Source organism: Mizuhopecten yessoensis, unplaced genomic scaffold, assembly GCF_002113885.1.
Source record: "Mizuhopecten yessoensis strain PY_sf001 unplaced genomic scaffold, ASM211388v2 scaffold10717, whole genome shotgun sequence".
Taxonomy (NCBI): domain Eukaryota; kingdom Metazoa; phylum Mollusca; class Bivalvia; order Pectinida; family Pectinidae; genus Mizuhopecten; species Mizuhopecten yessoensis.
This window is the reverse complement of record NW_018408686.1, coordinates 469793-489431: the sequence shown is the minus strand read 5'-3', so window position 1 is coordinate 489431 and position 19639 is coordinate 469793. Positions and strand designations below refer to the sequence as shown.

The following is a 19639-nucleotide window of genomic DNA, read 5'->3' as shown; positions in this document are numbered from 1 at the left end:
GAGAAAAGACGCCATTTTATCTCTTCGCTTTGGCGTTATTTTCACTTCGGTTTGGCGTTATTTCGTTATTTCGCTTTGGCGCTTTGGCGTTATTTCGTTATTTAGCTTTGGCGCTTTGGCGTTATTTCGTCTTTTCGCTTTGGCGCTTTGGCGTCTTTTCGTTATTTCGTTATTTCGCTTGGCGTTATTTCGCGGGCGACAAAGCGAAAAGACGAAATGTCATATATCAGCCACCATACTTACATAATACATTGATATTTGAATATATATCAGACTTGGTAGATGAATTCTATAGATTACGTTCAAAATATCTTAAAAACAATTCCTCTTCCCATTCATGATGCAAACTTTTACTGGTGCGTCAATTCAACATTGTTCTTGGCAAATATCTAATATCTCACATAAATATATTTGTCTTAAAGCATAAAGCTCATTGTGAACCAGGTCCTAATGTCTCCCATCGACTTAACACTTGTGTACGTTACACAAACACAACATTTGGTTCCTTGTTAAACCAATATCATAACATTTATTTTCAGCACTCCGTGATTACGTCTATACGGGGGAGATGAGAACGGATGATGGAGTTTGGGCGTATCTGAGCGATTCGGAGCCGGTTGACGACACAGCTAGAACTTGGGCTCCAGACGAGCCCGGGGGATCACCCCAGGATTGCGGGTGTGTCAGTAAGGAAGATGCCTTTAAGTTAACGGACTGCCATTGTACAAACTTTGAACTACATTTTATTTGCGAAAAATCCCGATAGTAAATCAGTACCTATCGATATACTCTACTATTGGTGAACTGTACAACTGGTGGACTGTACTATTGGTGGACTGTACTATTGGTGGACTTTACTTTTGGTGGACTGTACTAGTGGTGGACTTTACTATTGGTCGACTCTACTATCGGTCGACTTTACTATTGGTCGACTGTACTATCGGTAGACTTTACTATTAATCGACTTTACTCGATAATTGGTGGACCATACTATTTGTGGACTGCACTTTTGGTTAAATCAACTATTGTTGTAAATTAATATTGGTGGACTCTAATATTGGTGGACAATAGTATAAGTGGACTCTACTATTGGGCGACTCTACTATTGGGCGACTCTACTATTGGGCGACTCTACTATTGGGCGACTCTACTATTGGGCAACTCTACTATTGGGCGACTCTACTATTGTAGAACTCTACTTTTGGGCGACTCTACTATTGGGCGACTCTACTATTGGGCGTATTGGGCGACTCTACTATTGGGCGACTCTACTATTGTAGGACTCTACTATTGTAGGACTCTTCTATTGTAGGACTCTTCTATTGTAGGACTCTACTATTGTAGGACATTGTAGGACTCTACTATTGGTTGACTCTACTATTGGTTGACTCTTCTCTTGGTAAACCTATACCTTTAATTGACATCTGTTCTCCACTTTATTCAAAACTTTATTTATTATTTGAAGTGAAATAAAATTGTTCATCTTGAAATTAGTGTGAGGGAATATAGACTTACGTTTTTGTTGTATTTTTTTCGACTTTTCTGTTTAACAAAATATGCAAATCTGGTCGTCAGTTTGGAACCTTCAACAAAGAACTCATTTGTGCTCAATGCATAATTATATTGCTGTCTGTCTTAGATAAATATTAAACGTCTCGTCTTTGCAACATGTAACAATACAAAACCTTACCTTTATCTTCTTTTAAAAAGAGTTCAATTTTAAGTGTGTTTTATGATTGGCAGTGTATCGTATGAATGGTTGTTGTTTATTTTATGATGAGTAGTGTATCTTGTTATTAGTAAAATGATTCAATTGTTGAAAAAACATGGTAAAATTGTTGAACTAAAAAATTGGTCAAATGGATTAGTTGATGAAAAAATTAAATGTGCACAAAAAATTGTTATTTTATAAATAATATGATGTATTAGACAATGTCATCTAAAAAATACTGATCATTCAACAAATGTTAAAACCATTTTGTTGTAACTCCTTATCATTATTATAATATTATAATATAATCGATTAAAATACACACATTTTATATATCTTACATTATACTGACCGACAAAATTAAGCATGCATTTTATAAAATGCATCAAACAAATTTATTTCATCATTATAAAGTCGATATAAAATCAGAAATGTAAATTTTAATTATTGGAGACACGTTTTACACAGAATCAGGCTGCCGTAAACTACCTAAAATGCATACAGTCTTATAGAACCACGTAGGGGCCATTTCAATTTTTCTCGTGATTTTGACGTCACAACTATACATAGTTATGCCCCTCGCTTAATTATCCTATTCAGGGGTGCCTGATCCCTATGAAATAGAGATACGTGGCGCACCTTATATCAAAGACAGTGGAAACCTAACAACTTGTGCAAATTCCTATAAGATGTCCTATATTTGATATTTAAAAGTAATTCGTGAGATTAGCTATAACCCCGCGTTTGTCTTGAATTTGCTGTCCAATGAGTTAGTCCTCAACAAATGACAACAGCTAATGTATGCGATATCTGTACATACAACATGTACCAAGATTCTGATACCTTTGACTTCGCAGCGGGGAATAGACAATACAGACACTATTTATTTGTGTTTGTTGGAGCAACACCACTGGAACATTACATCGTAATGGAGATACCATTTTCACTGGAACATTACATCGTAATGGAGATACCATTGCTAATCAAACATCAATATATTAACAGTCATATCAAATAGCAGGTCGACTCATTAATCAAATAATGCGGCTTATCAATACAAATTTACTAGTTATGAGGTTATCTAGGTTTACTGATAAAATACCAATTCCACCTACATAGTCATGCGATTGCTTAGTACTATGCCATACATTAGTGTTAGATTAACCAAATGTACTCGGTTGTTACCCATTAATAATAACTGGTCAATACAAGCCCCGTCTAACTCTTACATGATTGGCTAGGTAAAATCCGCGAGGGAGTTAGTCTGCAGAGGTGTTTAAGATTACGGACTAACAACCTGCTGATAGATGACCAACTCCATGGACAGCTTACCAAGGGTTAAAGCGGGGATATAGTTTTATTTAACGAGTTACCTGTATTGTTTTTGTAATGATAATATAACGACCATGTCTGTAGCATAGAGGGCAGACAATTATCATATAACGTCTTACGGATTTGAATTGAAGGTGACGATTGAATATTCAAGATTTATAAAAGCAAAAAGGTTCAATTTTGTATTTACTATCCCGAAAACGGTTGTATAGTACGGTATACACTGGTTTCATTGATCATGATATAGTTTGTACAGATTTGACTGATCATGATATAGTTTGTACAGATTTGACTGATCATGGTATAGTTTGTACTGGTTTCATTGATCATGGTATGGTTTGTACAGGTTTCACTGATCATGGTATAGTTTGATAAGTTTCACTGATCATGGCATAGTTTGTACAGATTTGACTGATCATGGTATAGTTTGTACTGGTTTCATTGATCATGGTATAGTTTGTACATGTTTCACTGATCATGGTATAGTTTGGACAAGTTCACTAATCTTGTATAAGGTTTACTGATCATGGTATAAGTTGGACAGGTTTCACTGATCATGGTAGTATAGTTTTGAGATGTTTCACTGATCATGGTATAGTTTGTACAGGTTTCACTGATCATGATATAGTTTGTACAGATTTGATTGACCATGGTATAGTTTGTACTGGGTTCACTGATCATGGTATGGTTTGGCCAGGTTTCACTGATCATTGTATAGTTTGTACTGGTTTCATTAATCATGGTATAGTTTGTACTGGTTTCACTGATCATGGTATGGTTTGGACAGGTTTCACTGATCATGATATAGTTTGGACAGGTTTCACTGATCATGGTATAGTTTGGACAGGTTTCACTGATCATGGTATAGTTTGTACTGGTTTCACTGATCATGGTATAGTTTGTTCATGTTTCACTGATCATGGTAAAGTTTGGACAAGTTTCACTAATCTTGTATAAGGTTTACTGATCATGGTATAAGTTGGACAGGTTTCACTGTTCATGGTATAGTTTGGAGATGTTTCACTGATCATGGTATAGTTTGTACATGTTTCACTGATCATGGTATAGTTTGTACAGGTTTCACTGATCATGGTATAGTTTGGACAGGTTTCACTAATCATGGTATAATTTGGACAGGTTTCACTGATCATGGTATAGTTTGGACAGGTTGCACTGATCATGGTATAGTTTGGACAGGTTACACTGATCATGGTATAGTTTGGACAGGTTGCACTGATCATGGTATAGTTTGGACAGGTTTCGAAAAACATAGTACAATTAAGATAGGTTTCATTGACCATTACGCGGGTTGGACATGTTTCGTTCAGATCGCGGAATGCTTTACACAATATTCACTACTTTATACTGTTTGGATATGTTTTACTGGTTGTGTTATCGTTAAAGATCCTGTCATCCAATTGTTTCCCGAAAGAAAAAGCTTGATACAATTTCGGCGTTATTCTGGTTTTTATTCCTCATGAGCAATTTAATTTTCCAATTAGGAAGGCATACACAGTACTGTCTTCTCTTTATTATGACCACGTGGTCTCCATGTTTTCCACTTTCTGGTTTTTATAAACGCAAACGTGGTTGATCCTGCGGCCACAGTGTAAAACATTAAACTTGATAGATGAATTTTATTCCGGAAGTCTTCAATATCATAAAATAAGCATGCGCCGCCTCCACTACATCCGGTCATCCATATAAGGCATGTGGTATCAATAATTAGACCAAAGAGGATCGGAGCAGGCAAGAAAGCTGAAATAAAGATTTGTTGGATTTCGTTCAAAAAAATACCATGTTTGTACGAGATGTATCTACCTACATTAGAGTCTAACGCGTTCACTTTAACTTTCGGTTCATCACCGGAATACTAGATTGCATGGTGAAAACCTTTGTCAAAATTACATTATTTACAATTAAATATATTCACTCTTAATCTAACGAGGTCTATCGTGTGTACGTTGAAATGGTTAGATAATAAATAGACAAAACCTTGAATAGTATCAATAGTAAAAAGATAATTGACTTATAAAGCTTTAAAACGTGACAAGTTCAACAAAATGTAATTATAGAATATTGGACGAAGGGGAAAATACCTAGTAGTGAGAGGAAGAAGGATTGTATCCCCATGGCCGTAGATTTGTCTCTGTCCTCGACACACCTGGAAATAAATAACGTCATACATTAAAATTAGTCAAAAGTAACCACGGATCGATACTGGTAATTTAGTCCCCGCAGGTAGGGCGTAAGTATTGTACCTACAGGTAGGGCGTAAGTATTGTACCTACAGGTAGGGCGTAAGAATTGTACCTGCTGCCCTCATTACATGATCGTAACAGGCGACTAAACTTGGGATCATATTATTTATCTTTTTTCTACACAACTTTTTCCTTTCTAATGTCTCCATTGACAATGCCTCACTGTTGGCCTCTAGTTGAGTGTTTGCCCCTGTGAGGAAGGCTTTGGGAGCTGTCCCCTGGTCGAAACTAACCAGAGTCTGTAACAATGGTAGTTTCTACTCCTGCTTAACTCTCAACACTTTAGGAGTGGGACGTCTGGTTCGCCCGTTGTCAGTATAATGTGACCAGGTGGAGTGTCCTGCTGGGTGTCTTCGGCAGTATGTTTAAGTGAGGTAGCACTATCACAAGCCGGCTACCACAAGCAGACAAACACGAACACATCGCAGCCTCCCAAAACACACACGCATACACTACACGCATGCATCTTGAACACAGGGGAGGCCGTCCTAAAATGACCACAGCTGTTAATAGGACATCAAACAATAATATTTACATTTGCACTGCGCATGCACACCGGCGAGATGAACCTACAAAGCCCAATGTATGATATTTTCCAATAACACACATTGGGAATAAGGCCGGCGTAATAATACGTATGCGTGATCACATCTTATAAATGTGCAGGTTGTTTCTTATATGCTGTCATCTAACTGTCCAAAATATGTTGTAAGCCATATGACTGTTAAAATTAAATATATTTTGCCTGAGAAATGGAGAAATAAACATTGTATAATTAGAACTATTTTTCTAAATGTCTGTTATTTTTGTTTAAACAGCGTACTAAGCTGTCTGAGTACTCACTAAATTTTTCGTCTACACTAGTACTGCTGAGATAAAATGACGCGAGGGATGTCAAAATGATAGTAAACGGCTCTGTTATATACAATACATGTTTTCTTACCTGATCTTTGCAATGAAACTCAGCATCGCCTTTGCCATCCCTGCTACAGAGCCAATGAACGTGAAAATTGACCAGGGGATAAGGGTTTTGCAGTCCGAGTCGCACATGCCAGCACGTGCAGTCCCGCCATCACCGATGCATGTGCAGTTTTCGTATAACTTAAAAAACATAAAGAAATGTTTTACAATGTATTTCGCGTGAGTCGTGGCGCATTTTAGATTATGAATTATTGGAAAATATCGTTATTTTGCCACCTTCTGTCAAGTTAAATATCGGCTTATAAAGTGATTTAGAGATACACTGAGGGATATTTGCATCAGATTTTTAAAATCCCTAATGCAAATTCACACAAATTCCCCCTGAGAGGCTCCGAAAAGGTATCAGTGCATACCAAACAGATCTTAATGAATGCATTCAAGATTCTGAAAAAATATGATTAAAAAGAACAATTACATCTTCCCTACTGACAGATTCCACACACATTCAAATACAAACACATACGCAAACGCCATCAAGAGACTCAGAAGACTTTTGTATGGATGCAAAGATAAAAGGAGATTCCGAACAATTTGCAAACACATACACCTCCACCGCTGAGAGACTTCAAACAGCCAGCAAAACACGGAGAATGGTAGTTGACCCCGTCTGACCCACAAATCGAGAAGAATTGCTCTCCGTCACAGTTGCATCCCCGGGAACAGTTTGACAGAGGCAATGCGGCTATACCGTGATAGCTGCAACAGAACGACAGCACAGCTAAGGTTACACAACAGCTGGTTGTTTTACTAGGATTATGTTTCAGTATTTATTTCTGTCGTTTATTGATACGACAAAAATCCCATTGACACATTTTATATTGTATCACATTATACAATTATGGACTTTTCCCCATAACTGTTTTATTATATGCTTCAACAATAAAATAAAACAAAATAAAACTCAAGGTTCTGATTTTTGTACGCGAGCCTCCGTGTAAAATTTAGCCATGTTTGAATTTAACAGTTTAGCATCGTAGCTTTCGAAGACGTCGTCTAGGTTCTTTTTCTTAAGATAAGCATTGAGGACATGCACTGTGTGTTCAATTGCCTTTTTATTTTAACAGCATCTTTATCCTTGAAAAGTTTTGGTAATTTTCAGATGTAACGGAGGAGAAACGTTCGCCAGCAGCAATCTTCTAATGTCGTCTGACAGATCGCGTTGAGTTTTATTTTGTTTTATTTGATTGTTGAAGCATATAATAAAACAGTTATGGGCTTTTGTGCTGGTAAATATGATGTGATATGAACCTGAAAGAGTGATATTGACCTCGGCTTCGCCTCAGTCAATATCACTCTTTCAGGTTTATATCACATCATATTCACCAGCACAAAAGTCCATAATTGTATAATGTATGATGACCTATCAGCCCTGTGATTGGTTATACATTTCAATTGTTTTAATTGTGACGTCACGCCTAGGACAAGCACATGACATCACATACATACGCACTGGAGTCAAAATGGCAGCATTTTACATTTCAAGGTTGCATGAAAATTGTCGTTTTACACGAATAAATGCCACAAGTTTTGACTACGTAATAATAAGGATCTTAAACTCGTTTTCCTTTCATATGAAATGTATTAAACTCGTCACGATTTTTTTTTCATTTTAGGTCCCCAGAGGCTCGCTAAATGAAAAGAAATTCTTAGACTTATTTCATAAATCTCATATAAAATGGAAACGCATGTAAGATTCGATATATATGCTCCAAGTGTGTGTTAAATACGGACACTAAAATGTATCAATACAACTTTTACCAAACTCAGATTTCCGGATTAACATACATGTTAATGTTGCAAATCATACGTTCAATTTTGTCGAAAATATATCCAATCAAAGTACATTCATTAAAATATTTTCATCAAAATACAAACATGAGAGTATCTTCATTAGATATAAAAATATCGCAATTAAAACAACCCTATTATAAGTGTCCTTATTTAAAATATTTCCCTTAGAAATATCAAGATAAAAATGTCCCTGTAATTAAATACACGCTGTTGATGTGTTAATGACAGTTTATATAACGTTTGTAAAACTGTAATGCAAATAAAATGTTTTCTGCTTGGTATGAACCGGTAACTTTTCTCTGCTGTTTAATTTTTCGCTTTTTTCGCTTTTTTCGCTCTGCGTTCTCCGTGGCGATTTTATCATCACAGAATATATTTAAGAAATAATCAACATATATGCGTGCATTATGGTGGAATATATAACGAGGTTAAGAAATTGTTGGTAAAAATAATCAACTCAGGCCGCTAAGTTGATTATTTTTATTCTACCACGTCAAATATAACTAATTGTAAAGTTTTGCTGTCTTATAAGGCGACATGACCTAGATAATTCGATATACAAATTAGACAATGTTCTTTTGCGCGTGCAAGATTTATCACGTGATCGTGTTGCCTCGTTTTAACTTGATCAATGTCGCGCCAACATTTCTCAGTGCGTAGGGTTGGGATTCCCGGATTGCGTTTACTTCTAAAACCATCATCATCGTACCGATATCAAGCGGATTTTCTTGGAATTGCCAGTGATACAACATCATACGATAGGCCTGACATGAGTTGGCATATTTAGTTGGTTGCCATGACGTGATGGAAAGTCGCTGACCGGCTGATCATGACGCGCCCTCCACCTTCACCGACTTCACCGGACAGCTGTGTTTTGCAACCACTGTTCAGATCGAGTAATATTTATTCCTATTAATTGTGTTTTTCTTTGCCTAAATGAAATTAGAGGAATGCACTGTAGTCGGTGTTTTGTAAATTGTCACTGCATGAAATAATATGTACAGTTAAGTTATGGTGGTGTAATATGAATGACAAGTTTAAATAAAATAATATTTGTTAAAACAAAGTAAAGTTTTATAAGTTTTATTATTATTAACCTTTTATTAGTTTCACTCCCCTGGTCTGTTTTATCGTGCTCCCCTCATGTTTACTCATTTCGAGTGCTGCCAATGAGTCTTCGTTCACCGTGGCGAACCTGGGTCCGGAGCTAACGGCTGCGGTGGCACTGGTCTCTGGGGCGTGTGTCCGAGTCACATTACCTGTCGCGCACATAGCAGTAACTGAAGGGATTTCAGGGCTAACATGTTCGAATTCACTGATGGAGGAAATGGCTGCGTCATCCTCCTGACTACCCCAGGGACGTATGTTGTCCTCTGGTATATCGTCCAAAAGTTGGTGAAGAAAAGTCCGCCTGGTTTCGCCACTGTACATAGACCTCACCACAAATTGTTTGGCAAATTGAGGATTTGGTTGGTGAAAGTCCACAACCCGACACAGTTTCCTACAATAAAACACCCTGTCTCCGATTTTAGGAACTTGAACTTGAAGCCATGTTGATTTTTTTGAAAGCAGACGACGTTTTGCAGACCAGAAACAACTGAACACGTGTGACGTCAGATACGATGTTTATTTCAATCAATCAAACATTGGCACGCTATCGACATCGTTCGTCAAACTAAGAAATCAACGCTTGACAGTACATACATACACTGCACACATCGTGAAATGTACGGCACTACCCAGTGAAGTAAAACAAGTAATTAATAATTTACCATTTTGTCTTCAGACCTGTACATTTTAAATGTCAATAATTAATAAACCATTTTCACTGCACGGACCCACATACTTTAGGTCTATAGATCCGTGTAAGTTTTTGAATGGCAGGCCTGTCAAATATTTTGATCCCGCCCGACAGTTATGCTATTTTTGTTAATTCATAATAAAATACGGGGAGGTTGTTGGAACAGCATTCGTGCGCACTATTTCACGTGCATTGGTTATTGGCACGCGCATGGTATCGCTCAATAATGCACTCTTTTTAACCAATGAAAACCATCGTTTCATCACAGACGTGGTAGAAAAGTAAATAATATAATCTGCATAGTAATTTCACTTGTGGGCGAAATTAACACTAGGTGAATATGGATTATTTTGGCGAAGGGTGAAAGTTTGAATGGGCGAAATTAATACTAGGTGAATATGGATTATTTTGATGAAGGGTCAAAGTTTGACTGGGCGAAATTAACACCAGGTGAATATGGATTATTTTGATGAAGGGCAAAAGTTTGACTGGGCGAAATTAATACTAGGTAAATATGGATTATTTTGATGAAGGGCCAAAGTTTGACTGGGCGAAATTAACACTAGGTGAATATGGATTATTTTGATGAAGGGGCAAAGTTTGACTGGGCGAAATTAACACTAGGTGGATAAGGATTATTTTGATGAAGGGCCAAATTTTGACTGGGCGAAATTAACACTAGGTGAATATTGATTATTTTGATGAAGGGTCAAAGTTTGACTGGGCGAAATTAACACTAGGTGAATAAGGATTATTTTGATGAAGGGCCAAATTTTGACTGGGCGAAATTTGCCCCGGTATACAGGAGTAACCTATCTGCCAACAGTTTTGCTGAGACGAAAGTGAAAAACACTTTTTTGTCCTTTCAATGTTAGTGTTTGTTGTGTTATTCATAAATCTGTGAAACCAATCACTAAGTATGTAAAAGCACGTGTCATAAAATGTCATACTAATGCATTTTTATGTACACGCATGTGCCACAGTAGGGAGTGCGTGTTTGTCAAACTGTCGCCATCATTTCTATATTTTAATTTTGGTTGTATTTTCTCAGACACAGATTATCAAATAGAGAGAAAATGGGTTAAAATCTCAAACGAGATCCAAAGCAAGGAAATAACATATTCCATAGCATGTATTTTGAAGAAAACGACATTCCCGTTTATATCATTGACATATAACAAGAAAGAAGTCTCGATCAATGTTTATTATTTTGAAAGATGATAAGTATCTCACTCTAAAAATAATGACAGGATTGTAAAATAATAACAAGATCAATCATTATAACTGTGGAAGAATGATATAGAATGTATATCTGGATGTAGGAAAATATAAGACAGGATTGTGAAAAAAACGAGTTCAATCATCATTACTGTGGAGGGTGATATATATCTAGGTGTAGGAAAATATATGACAGGATTGTGAAAAATAACAAGTCTAATCAGTATTACTGTGGAAAGTTAATAGTTACATTCAGAAGTATGTGGAAGGGTAATTACCTTTCTGGTCCCACGACTCTGGGCTGGTCACATCCCAGGAAGAATCCGAAGATAAACGTTCCGTTCTGTACGACGAACAGTATCAACAAAAGGCCAAAGGTGTTCCGAGGGATCATTGGAATTTTCCTGGTTAGGAAGCCCCCAACAAAAGCGCCAATAGCTAAGCCCACCAGTTTGGTGACAGCTGAATAAAACAATATATTTATAACAAAATAAATGTATTTGTCTACATAATACATTTCCAACATTATTCTCTGCTTAATGTTCAGCATTTAAGATAACGGCAACAACTGGTTTACCCGTTGTCAGTAAGTGGCCGGGTCGGATACTGTTCTGGGTGCCGTCGGTAAGGTATTTCAGTGGGATGCACTCTTAAATCAGATGTGGCTTCACAAGGAGGCACATTCATCAACATATCCTGTCTCCAGCACACATGCATACATATACAACACGCATAGAGGCACGTCCTTAAATGACACTAGCTGTTAATAGGACGATAAACAAAATAAAACCAAACCAAACCAACATAAACATCAACAAATGTTTCATACACTAGTAATAGGTGCAACAACATATAGAGAAACAATACATGTGCATGTACATGGTACAGGAAGTGTGTTCTGGGGTGAAACCGAGGTTTCCTATACATGCCTCTTTGTAAGGCACATATTAAACTAACAAGTACGAAAACAACATGATTCAGCGGTTGCAATTTGTATTGTTGTTTACTTTTAATCCAACGTCGTATGACATATATGTATAACCAGACAACAACTGTCATGTGTTGTTTATGTATAGTCATGTGATATTCGTGTTCATATACGTGTTGGCGTGTAACATTTGTTTTGTCATGTTATGTCTATTGTCGTATACTTGTATTCTCCCAGTAGACATTGCATTCACAGGAATATAAACGCAATCAAGTCAGTCCTCTAAATAACGTTAAAACATATCAAGAGGCAAACACGTGGATGGTGTTGGGCTGTTCCTGGAATGTCGTTAGCATTGGTTTCACAGAGACTAAAATACTACAAATATCACGCTGTTTTAAGCATTATATATAGCTGCTTTAGTGTTCCTGCTGGTATGAGCGCAAATCAATTATATTTATACTCAAGCGTCTCTCATGCAATATGAATGTTCAAAGAAATAGTTCAATCCCTACATGACATATATTTTTGTAGGTATTGTCATTTAATGTCGTCATATCTATTAAATGACATATGTGTTGAGTCACATGTTTTGTCATGTGATATATGTACGTTGTTACATAAGTAAGAGTCACGTGACATATATATAGTGTTATATAACTAAGAGTCACGTGACATATGCGTTTTATCACACTTAAGCCAGAGCAACAGTGCAACTTAATCAAATAAAAAAAATCCTGTTTTCTTATTTGGGTATTGAAGAAAGGTTCCGATGGTCCTACCTAGAATAAGATTAGACTGCCACAGCGGTGTTCCGAATTGCGTCTGTATGTACTTAGCCAGGAATGATATATAGCCGGCCTGTCCACATACCATGGCGCAATTTGTTACCAAGATACTAATGTAGATAGGGTTCTTCATAATCCGCCAGTACGACGAGACTCGATCTGTAGAAAGGAAATCATCATCAGTAAACGATTTAATTGTACTCTGCGCTTAGGATCCCCGAACCACTTCCAAAAACTGTAACTATACAAAGGAACCGTTTTTTCGTCATGACTATAGCTTTGATAAACCATTTCTGCAAATCAGACAACCATACATTGAGGGAATTTGATGTCAAAGTAATTAAGGTAAAATAACCAAAACATGATCAGCAACAGTATTATGAGTGAAAACATTCAGCTGGACTACATCGGGATGGGAACCCAGGGCTTCATATTCTTGTGCTATCGGTCTCATCGACTGACCTACCTGATTTATCCTAAACGAAAATAAGAAAAGGATCATATATATACGAATATCCATAGTGTAGCGGGACAGAGCTTCTTAAACGATATTTCTGTAGATGATATTTACTACCTTAGTTATCTCCCCCTTTGATTTTTATTCACCTCTTGGAAAGGAGATACGTTTATACATCACTAATTTAAATAGTATATTATATCATAACATCACAGGGCCTGTACGGATTAATCCCTTTAAGAAGTTTGCAAGCATCACCTCGTTGTATCTAGATGGTGAAGGAACCAGTTATGGTTGTTTTCAGACTGTTATCTTGCTGAAGCGTGAACGGCGCCATATTGGAAACAAGTTTTAATCGGCTTAGTCTTTTTTCACTGCGTACGTATATATACGCTAAATTATACACGGTCAGAGTTTACTAAGCTGAGGAATGGAGAGATGTTAATATGAAAATATATTACCCTTGTAGCAGGGAAACAGGTCTCTTAGTTTCAGTTCGAATTATAATGCTCCGTGATAAATATCGGGGAAACTACGAACCACGTGTCCCTCCCACGGTGGCAATACATGATTGTCGTATCACAGCGACCATTATGGGCTTAAGTGCAATAATGGATGCATAACGTTTACGCTAAAATATCATTACACTGCCATCATTTAGCCTTTACGAAGGGGTGTGACGACCGTATATCGTAGAGGGCTTTTCGAGAACTTCGACAAAAAAGAAAAAACAGATTAAGAGTCACGTGTAAGTAAGAGTCACGTGAGTAAGAGTCACGTGTAAGTAAGAGTCACCAAAATGTATTGTATAGAAGTTTTAATGTGAATAATCAAGTGACATCATAATGAAGTTTAAATTTTTATAGTATTCATCTTTTTATATCAAATGTATTGATTTACCTTTCACCTTTGCACGTGTGGTCAACAGAGGTTTCTCTTTCGGCATGTCTTTTCGGTACTCCTCTACCTTTTTCTGGTTCCACTTAATCCGGTTCGGGAACAGGATAATGGGAATGGCGACAAGCAATGAACCTAAACCAAAGACGAGGAAGCCAAGCCACCAAGCACCAATAAATCGGGGATCCTTTGGAGTTATCGGTACGTCTGAAATGTAACAACAGAAGCATGCATGTTTAAAAGTGTATTTATTGGAATTTAATGATTTAAACTCGGGAGCTTAGGAACCATTTTAAGTTTGAATATATGAAAACTCATTACCGCATTATTAACATAACCTTTACTTATTTTACAACAATTATGAAACTTGAAACAAGTTATTTAAACTTGTATGAATCACCCTAGTGACCCGGATGTTAGGAAGTTAGACCGGGGAAGGGGTCATATTGTTGGAGGAAACCGGAGTACCCGGTAAAAAAAAACCCATGTGATAGGGCAGGTGGCTCCATACTTTTTCACGCCCGATCAAAGAATTACACCCCGGCCACCTTGTTGAAAGGCAGTGTGCTATCCACTGCGCCACCCGACCTCCCTTTTATAATAGCGTTATACTATCACCTGAATGATGACGTATTACTAGGAACCTTGAACAACAGACATCAACATCAACAAAAATGAATAAAAAAATAAAAAAAAAATGAATAAATTAATAGAAATCTATATATATACATATATAAAACAAAATAAATTTAAGAAAGTTCCTGAAGCAATATCTTAGGAATGGAAGAGTACCTACCTTCAAGCGTGACGTAGATCTTACTTAAGTATCCCCCTAGTCCGAAAGCGAGAGCGGGGCCCATCGTAGCCGCGGCTGACATAATTCCTGCAATAATGTAAACCGGAAGTGATGTCTTGTATCCACTGCACATTCTCATTTTATAATACAAAAACGTAAATAACTTCTTCAGATGAATTTTATGCGTTTTAGTCTGAAAGTGTTTTGATTAATCTAATTCCAAGGTTTTATCATATTTTACGACCTGATTGGGTGTTATTATTATACTTTCATAATGACGTACTGTTGTATATTTAAACACGTATGGTATTATACCTTCATTAATATCAACAAGTCTTGTAGTCATATTTGCATCGTGCAAATAAAAACGTCTGCGTATACAAGCAACGTTCAGTGGATCATGTAGAAAATATCTGCATTCTAAATAATGAATTATTAAAAAGTATATTTTACTGAATCTTACCTATATAAAAACCTGTTTTCCTCTTTTCAACGTTATCGTCGATGTAGACAGTCACGAATGGCGCTCTCGGCGCTTTACCTATCCCCTGAACCATCATCCCGATTGCAATTATTCCAATGGCTAGTGCTTTAAATTCCGGGCTGACCATTTTAAATATCTTCTTCCGATTATCATCTTCACATGTCGTAAAATTTCTATTTTCTAATTGTAGTTCCGGTACACAGAGAGGCATTATGCTGCTCTCAGTTTCCGTAATGTTATTAGGCAATGCTAAATCAGGTGTTTTGCCGGAAGTTACGTATAAATCTTCTATATTTGGAGTGATGTAATGCGGGATACTGCAAATAATACCGGAAAAGCCATACAGGAGCGTACAGTAGAAGAGGAATCTCGGAATATGGACAAATCTGGCAAGGGAACTAATGAACAGGCTGCAGAGTAGGAAACCGATATCATTGAAACTCATTAGTAACCCACTCTCGGCGCTGGACAGCCCAAACTGCTTCTCCATGTTCGGTACTTGTGAATTGACGTAAAAAGTCAATGTCTGGGTCATCAGCCCCGCCAGACCATAGAAAAAGGTGAAGGATTGGACATTGGCAAAACATTGAAGGCTACTGATCTTCAAGCCGTATAAACCGCACAAAACCTCCTCGTCAGCACTGGCACCGCTCTCGGTATCACTAGCGAGCTTCGCAGACTTTGGTTTGTCTCCCATACTGATAAGGAAGTCGAGGTGGAAACCTAAATATATATAATGCTTTAGTTTTACATGGTTTGAATAACGTTTAAATTTAATATCGTTTGTCTAAACTCAATAAAATCAAAAACAAATAATGCTGAAATGTATCATAGATAATCTTGATTCGATGAAACCTCAAACATATAATGCTTTGATGTTCCATAGTTTGTGTGGACTAAATTAAACCTAAAATAAATAATGCTAAAATGTAGCATGGTTTGATGAGCGAATGTGAGCGTAACCGCTGGAGTATCGAAGATGATGTGAGCGTAACTCCTGGAGTATCGAGGATGATACATGTAAAGTGAGCGTAACTCCTGGAGTATCGAGGATGATACATGTAAAGTGAGCGTAACCCCTGGAGTATCGAGGATGATACAAGTAATGTAAGCGTAACCGCTGGAGTATCGAGGCTGATGTGAGCGTAACCCCTGGAGTATCGAGGATGATACATGTAAAATGAGCGTAACCCCTGGAGTATCGAGGATGATCCAAGTAATGTGAGCGTAACTCCTGGAGTATCGAGGATGATACATGTAAAGTGAGCGTACCTCCTGGAGTATCGAGGATGATACAAGTAATGTGAGAGTAACCCCTGGAGTATCGAGGATGATGTGAGCGTAACCCCTGGAGTATCGAGGATGATACAAGTAATGTTAGATATTGGGTGTGACGTAATGGATAGCCTAGTGTGTAGGACTTGGGTGTGACGTAATGGATAGCCTAGTTTGTAGATCTTGGGTGTGACGTAATGGATAGCCTAGTGTGTAGGACTTGGGGGTGACGTAATGGATAGCCTTGGTTGTAGATCTTGGGTGTGCCGTAATGGATAGCCTAGGTTGTAGATCTTGGGTGTGCCGTAATGGATAGCCTAGGTTGTAGATCTTGGGTGTGGCGTAATGGATAGCCTACTTTCTAGATCTTGGGTGTGACGTAATGTATAGCATTTTTTGTAGATCTTGGGTGTGCCGTAATGGATAGCCTAGTTTGTAGACATTGGCTGTGACTTAATGGAAAGCCTAGTTTGTAGATCCTGGGGGTGACGTAATGGATAGCATTGTTTGTAGATCTTGGGTGTGACGTAGCGGATAGCCTAGTTTGTAGATCCTGGGTGTGACGTAATGGATAGCCTAGTTTGTAGATCTTGGGTGTGACGTAATGGATAGCCTAGTTTGTAGATCTTGGGTGTGACGTAATGGATAGCCTAGTTTGTAGATCTTGGGTGTGACGTAATGGATAGCCTAGTTTGTAGATCTTGGGTGTGCAATATATGCTGGGAGTTATTTCTGATAAAGGGTAGGCTTGTCTTTCACTGGTAGTACACATTTCCACCAACTTTTTGATAATTGTGACGAATTTGGATTTATATCTAGGTGTGGGATCATTTTACTGTACCACATATGTTTGTTGCTTCGTGTTCTGTTTTACTCATAAAGACGGTAGGTCTTCCCTTGCCTGCTGGAAAATCACCATTTGGTGTTGTAAGTTGTGGTAATAATATGGGGCGGGGGATGTTTGGGAAATGGGAAAGTATATTACTCGCCCCTGTGACAGCCTGCAGTATAAGGGTGCAATTTGAACGAAATGCCTTGATATTATTCTGACGACTAAATTTACTGACATGGTCAAGACAACGGCTAATTGCATGACAAACAGACGTTTTCGAAAGCTTGGGAAAAAAACCTTTTTTTGTGTTCAAAACAAACTAAGCATATACTGTTCATACCAAACTGATAAGGTCCATTCCGACCGGGTTAATAAGACCTTCAGTAGTATTTTAGAAATTGCAGTGTACCCATGTTCATCCAGGCTTCAGCTATCGACGAGAGTCCTTCCCGAAAAACCATACTTAGGTAATTCTATATTATTGACATTTTGTTTGAGTTTGCTTATTGTATAAAAAAATAACCAAATAAAACAAACAGCATATAAAAGATTTGGATTGTAGCAGCTTTACATTTATACAGGTATAATGATTGAACGGCATTTTTTCAATTTCATACCGGCATGAGCATTGAAATCAAAAAGCAATCCCTATGTTTACATTCTAAATGTTAAGTTATCATTCACATTAATATGCTATCCCCTTAAATTTTCTATATTAACGTGTTTATGTCGTCAGCACAAACGAGATTCCTGGAACAGCCTTACGTCGTCAAACTATTTGCTTCCAACGGTTTCTCATGATATTCAAGGCAGGAGAATAAGCTTCAAAATGACGCTGATCCAATTTTGTTCATAGCCCTATGAACGCAATTTTCATGATTAAGCTTATAGAAAAACTTGCAGTGAAAATGTAAACAAACAAGCATGTGTCGTGTTGATTAAGGATATCTGTGGTTAAAACTAAGATTGTGTTAGATATGTAAACGGTGTTGTTTGGTTTACGAACTTACCAATAGACGAAATAAAAATTACCACGAAAATAATTTTGAATACCCCAATTGCTTAATAATATCAACAGGAAACGGAAATGACGACATATCACACATTTGATGCCGTAAACTCTCTCGTGTACACATTTAACTTTCTTGAACTGACGTACATCTCGTTGATTATACGTAACACAGTATATCGCTGTTATAAATTACAGGTTACATTGTAAAGTGAACGCGAAATCAAATACTCAGCGAATATTAATACCATGGATTATAACATGGGATATATATTTATATATACAGACACACACAAAACATCATTTTACAGCAGAATAATGCAGATGAAACAACAAAATCAATACCGGTTATTTAACCTTATACTCACAAAACTTCTATAAAGAAATCCCATCACCCAAATACAAAACTATCTATGTGAGTGTAATATTTGAAATCAAAGAATAAAAGTTATGTGAACTTCTGATTACAAAGGTACAACGCAACGTAAACAAAATGTATAAATCCGGAATATTACATCTGGTAACCGCTTTCGAGAAGGGATGCCTCGAGTACTAGTGTCGCTAGCGATTGCCGCGCGGCAATCGCGGAAACCGCTATTGACACTCGCGATCGGGTGGAAATAGCGACGGCCAATATTTTTAACTGGCAATAGCGCGAAATGTAATATTCGCGGAGTAGTCCTGGTTGGGCCAACCGCGAAATATTATCCCCGCAAAATGATACAGCTATACAGTGTTACCAATATGTCTGATTAAACATGTTTTACAGTGTAACATCATACTTACAGCTCGGGTAAAGCCTCCTACAGCCACTGTGTCATCAGCTATAGATTTCTCCAGGTAGTAAGATCACGGTAAGACTCACACTCGTATGCCTACTCAGACTTTTTCCTAATGATATGCATTTGTCTCGTGCTCTTGAATTTTGATAGTTAATATTAATAACATGATGTACATATTTGTACGTTAATTAATTCTGGCAACCATATCCACTTTGCTGTTAAAATGTGGTCATGTTTCATTTGAAGACGATAGAGAAGTATTTGTCTGCTGTTGAATTCCATTGCAGGGTCGTATG

The 19639-nt window shown here is 37.4% G+C and overlaps 2 protein-coding genes across 2 annotated transcripts in view; one reads left to right on the top strand and one right to left on the bottom strand.

The window, feature by feature from the left end:
- Positions 1-1301, top strand: part of LOC110462001 (low affinity immunoglobulin epsilon Fc receptor-like) — a 5778-nt gene extending 4477 nt beyond the window's left edge. Inside the window, exon 4 of the mRNA XM_021515762.1 lies at positions 540-1301. Coding sequence (XP_021371437.1) covers positions 540-766 — 227 coding nt within the window. The 3' untranslated portion in view covers positions 767-1301. The remainder of the gene's footprint in view (positions 1-539) is intronic.
- Positions 1302-4491: 3190 nt separating this feature from the next.
- On the bottom strand, positions 4492-19431 carry LOC110461991 (solute carrier organic anion transporter family member 2A1-like). The gene is made up of 10 exons (XM_021515750.1): positions 19348-19431; positions 15425-16168; positions 14962-15048; positions 14169-14372; positions 12806-12970; positions 11374-11557; positions 6831-6981; positions 6248-6405; positions 5143-5207; positions 4492-4801 (listed from the first exon to the last, which is right to left on the bottom strand). The coding sequence occupies exons 2-10, from the start codon at positions 16140-16142 to the stop codon at positions 4542-4544; spliced, it is 1992 nt and encodes a 663-aa protein (XP_021371425.1). The 5' UTR covers positions 16143-16168; positions 19348-19431; the 3' UTR covers positions 4492-4541.
- Between the last annotated feature and the right edge of the window lie 208 nt (positions 19432-19639).

Coding starts and splice junctions, on each gene's coding strand:
- LOC110461991 (XM_021515750.1), bottom strand. CDS start 16,142: ATGGGAGACAAACCAAAGTCTGCGAAGCTCGCTAGTGATACCGAGAGC. Junction 6,982..11,373: donor AGAGTCGTGGGACCAGAAAG/GTAATTACCCTT, acceptor GTTCTGTTGCAG/CTATCACGGTATAGCCGCAT. Junction 5,208..6,247: donor AGTTTCATTGCAAAGATCAG/GTAAGAAAACAT, acceptor ATTTATTTCCAG/GTGTGTCGAGGACAGAGACA.